Source organism: Laetiporus sulphureus (assembly GCF_001632365.1).
Source record: "Laetiporus sulphureus 93-53 unplaced genomic scaffold LAESUscaffold_13, whole genome shotgun sequence".
NCBI lineage: Eukaryota > Fungi > Basidiomycota > Agaricomycetes > Polyporales > Laetiporaceae > Laetiporus > Laetiporus sulphureus.
This window is the reverse complement of record NW_024468522.1, coordinates 177,736-180,915: the sequence shown is the minus strand read 5'-3', so window position 1 is coordinate 180,915 and position 3,180 is coordinate 177,736. Positions and strand designations below refer to the sequence as shown.

General features: G+C 47.7%; 1 protein-coding gene across 1 annotated transcript in view; it reads left to right on the top strand.

The window, feature by feature from the left end:
* Positions 1-2,761, top strand: part of LAESUDRAFT_713201 (uncharacterized protein) — a gene marked incomplete at both ends in the record, with an annotated part of 3,743 nt that extends 982 nt beyond the window's left edge. The window contains 10 exons of the mRNA XM_040906950.1: positions 78-448; positions 520-676; positions 802-948; positions 989-1,326; positions 1,360-1,375; positions 1,449-1,645; positions 1,743-1,882; positions 1,957-2,171; positions 2,235-2,550; positions 2,616-2,761. Coding sequence (XP_040765607.1) covers positions 78-448; positions 520-676; positions 802-948; positions 989-1,326; positions 1,360-1,375; positions 1,449-1,645; positions 1,743-1,882; positions 1,957-2,171; positions 2,235-2,550; positions 2,616-2,761 — 2,043 coding nt within the window. The remainder of the gene's footprint in view (positions 1-77; positions 449-519; positions 677-801; positions 949-988; positions 1,327-1,359; positions 1,376-1,448; positions 1,646-1,742; positions 1,883-1,956; positions 2,172-2,234; positions 2,551-2,615) is intronic.
* Positions 2,762-3,180: the final 419 nt, after the last annotated feature.

Sequence of the window (3,180 nt, the reverse complement as noted above, 5' to 3'; positions counted from 1 at the left end):
TACGAGGAGAACTTGAAGAAGATGCGGCACATGGGGAGGGGCAAGTCAGACACACTGTGGCTATGCACTCGCCGCAGGGTGCATGCGCACAAACTCACTCGAGAAGGGGACCGGTGACGAGGAGAACTCAGAGAAGATGCAGCGCATGGGGAGTGGAAAGTCAGACATGCTATGGCTATGCAATCGCCACAGGGTGCATGCACACGAACTTGCTCGAGAAGGCAACCGGCGATGAGGAGAACTCAGGGAAGACGTGGCGCATGAGGAGCAGAAAGTCAGATGCGCTATGGCTACACAATCGCCGCAGGATGCATGTGCATGAACTCACTCATGAGAAGGCGGCTGGTGGCGAGGAGAACTCAGAGAAGACGCGGTGCATGAGGAGTGGGAAGTCAGACGCGCTACGGCTACGCAATCGCCGCAGCAGAGAAACACTGTTGACAGAGATGTTAGTGATGCAGTTGTTATTCACCTCGTGTTCAAGATTGTACAGGAGTGTGCTTACGTGCGTGCCCACAGGCATTTTATCTGCTCCTACCATGGCCAGTTCAGGCTCACACTCATGTACCAGAATGTTTTCAAGGATGCGATGCAGGCAGTCGGCAATGTCATGGGTCTCATCAACAGCATCATCACCGCCGACCGCACATCGCTGTCCTGTCTCAAGACATCATTGGTATGGGTTTGCGGATATTGAATTTCTCGATCAATGATCGGGCGTGATGATTGTGACTCATTTTGCTTGCCTTCGTTTTCGCCATGCTCATTTCTTGCTGTCATCATGAGATGCCATTTCAACAGCTCGATGAAGATGAAGGCTCCGATATCGAATCCTCATTCTTTGATGAAGAATATCGAAGTGCTGACAACGAACCTGACGGTAGGCAAGAACATCAAGATCCTCTCATTATGCCTGAAGACAATGCAACGATTGAAGACTTTCGAGCTGTCTGTGTTTACCATTTTTCCCACCACACATTCTTCATAGACTAATGTTTTCGGACAGGCTCTACGTGACTTGCAGCTGCGCTACGTTTCGCTACAACAGCAGATGCAAAAGCTCAAAGCACATAACACTCAATTGAAGATAAAGTGTTCAAAACGCGGTGCTCACGCAAACCGTGATACACAGTCGAAAGTGGTAGTGAAGTATGACACCAATATACGTGCTCTAGGAAGATGTTTTGGTGTGACCGTGTGGTCCTGGGTTCCTCCTGCAGCCTGGAGCTACACAGAACATCCAGCCATTGATCCTGGAGATGCTGACCAGTTCACCAATCAGACAACAAGGGTGATGGCACTATCTGCAGAAATGTTCGACTTTCTGTCAGTGCATCTGCATAAATTGATGCACCTTAGTGATTTTCAAGCAGCCGTACGTTTGTTGAAAACTGTGAATACTGGTTGCGATGGCACTCATTTGGAACTCCTGGTGCTTCTATTTTTAGTTCAATTTTGGTGTGGGACAAGGCAAGGCAACCACAATTGGCAATGTACGATTGTCAGCAGGAGAGATCTTTGGGTTGCCACAGGAATGGTTCAGCTCTACATATGATCGTGCTTCAAACCTGGACCTACAGCGGCTTCTGAAAGGAAACGGTGACAAATACCTTCTTCTCACACCAGTACTGTTCCCTGCTGAAGTGTGAGAGCGGTGCCCAAAGTGTCTTACATTTCGTACTAAAGTCATTGCGAAGGCGAGTAATGTCTTTCTTCTTCATGGTTGTGCTCCAATAATTTAGATCCCAGATTATCAAAATTGCGCTATTTGGCAGAAATGCCTTGCATTCTGGCAGACGCTCAGGGCCAAAGACATCTGGAGAAAATTGGCAGATTACTAGTACCACACCCCACATGGTCGCTTGGGCAGCCAATCTGGTAGGTACCATATTTGTCTGCTTGACGTTCTAATATTCACAAAACATGTCATTGAGGCTTGTTTCTTCTGTTCACCAGATACACAATACAACCCGAAAGGGGCAAGAAGCGGAATTGATTATCTGGGTAACTTTGACCGCTATCTTCAACTGTTGCTATCTTTGGATCTGGCCAGACTAAAGAGCCTACTTGCATTTCTAAATGTGCTTATCTTCAGTGACAAGGCCTCGGTAGTGCACAATGAAACTGAAGATGACACAGATTTAGACGTAATAGCACAAGAGATGAATGCCGTGAGTGATGATGAATCCAACGAGCTAGAGTCAGAATACATTCCAATCAATCCTCCTCTTCAGTGTGCCATCACCATGACACGTAATCCTGTTCCTGTCGCTCCACTCACTCACACCACTGTGACTGATGAACATGGCTCATTTTTCACTAATACAATCACTCGAACTATGGCTCTCGCCCACACGGTTTCCCCGCATGCTGCTATAAATTATGTGGCTGCAATTCCCCGAGCACGCTCTGTCCCTGACCATCATGCCACCGCTGTTGAAGCTGATCCCGCTGCTCATACTCCCTTCACTTCGGCGATGCGACCCCACCTCAGCCATCCTCAAATGGAAACCCCTCTTACTGTGGTGCAGACTCTGTCGTTGGCTCCAGGTGAGGCTGACACTAATATTCATCATCCCTGTGCACCTTACTTAAGTATCGTCTGAATATTGCAGGCTCGAGCTCCCATGTGAACTATCCAGGCACCGAATCTACAGTTGAACAGCAGCTGCCGACGGCATTCCAGAAGTTGAATGTGCAGGATTCCATTGTGCAGATGCCTAGGGCTGGGGCTGAAGTCAAAATGAACCTGCCGAAGTGAAGAGCAGGTGAACGCAAGGGGGGTGTAGGCAAGGGCAAGGCTGTTGCGAGAGTAATGTTACCCGAGGAGCAGCCAGCTGTTAATGTGCATACACGGCATTCTCGCACGCAAGCGCGATAGTCGGATAGTCATGTTAGAACTATCACATCGAGCGAATACCTCGTGAATCAGCCGCAGCTTTGAAAGCGTGTTATTGGAATTCATTAAGCATGTACAATAATGGCTCCATAGTCAAATGGTAAGGTATACTTAATTTGTCTCAAGTTTGATAAGACAGAGTTCGATTCCTATGCAGTGAGATTGTTTGAGATCAAAAAAAAACTTTCGTGTCTCTGGTCGAAACACTTTTGTTGGCCCGTCCAGTCAGCACTTGGAATTGTGATGCATTGCAATCGCAGGTATATGATTGAAACACATTG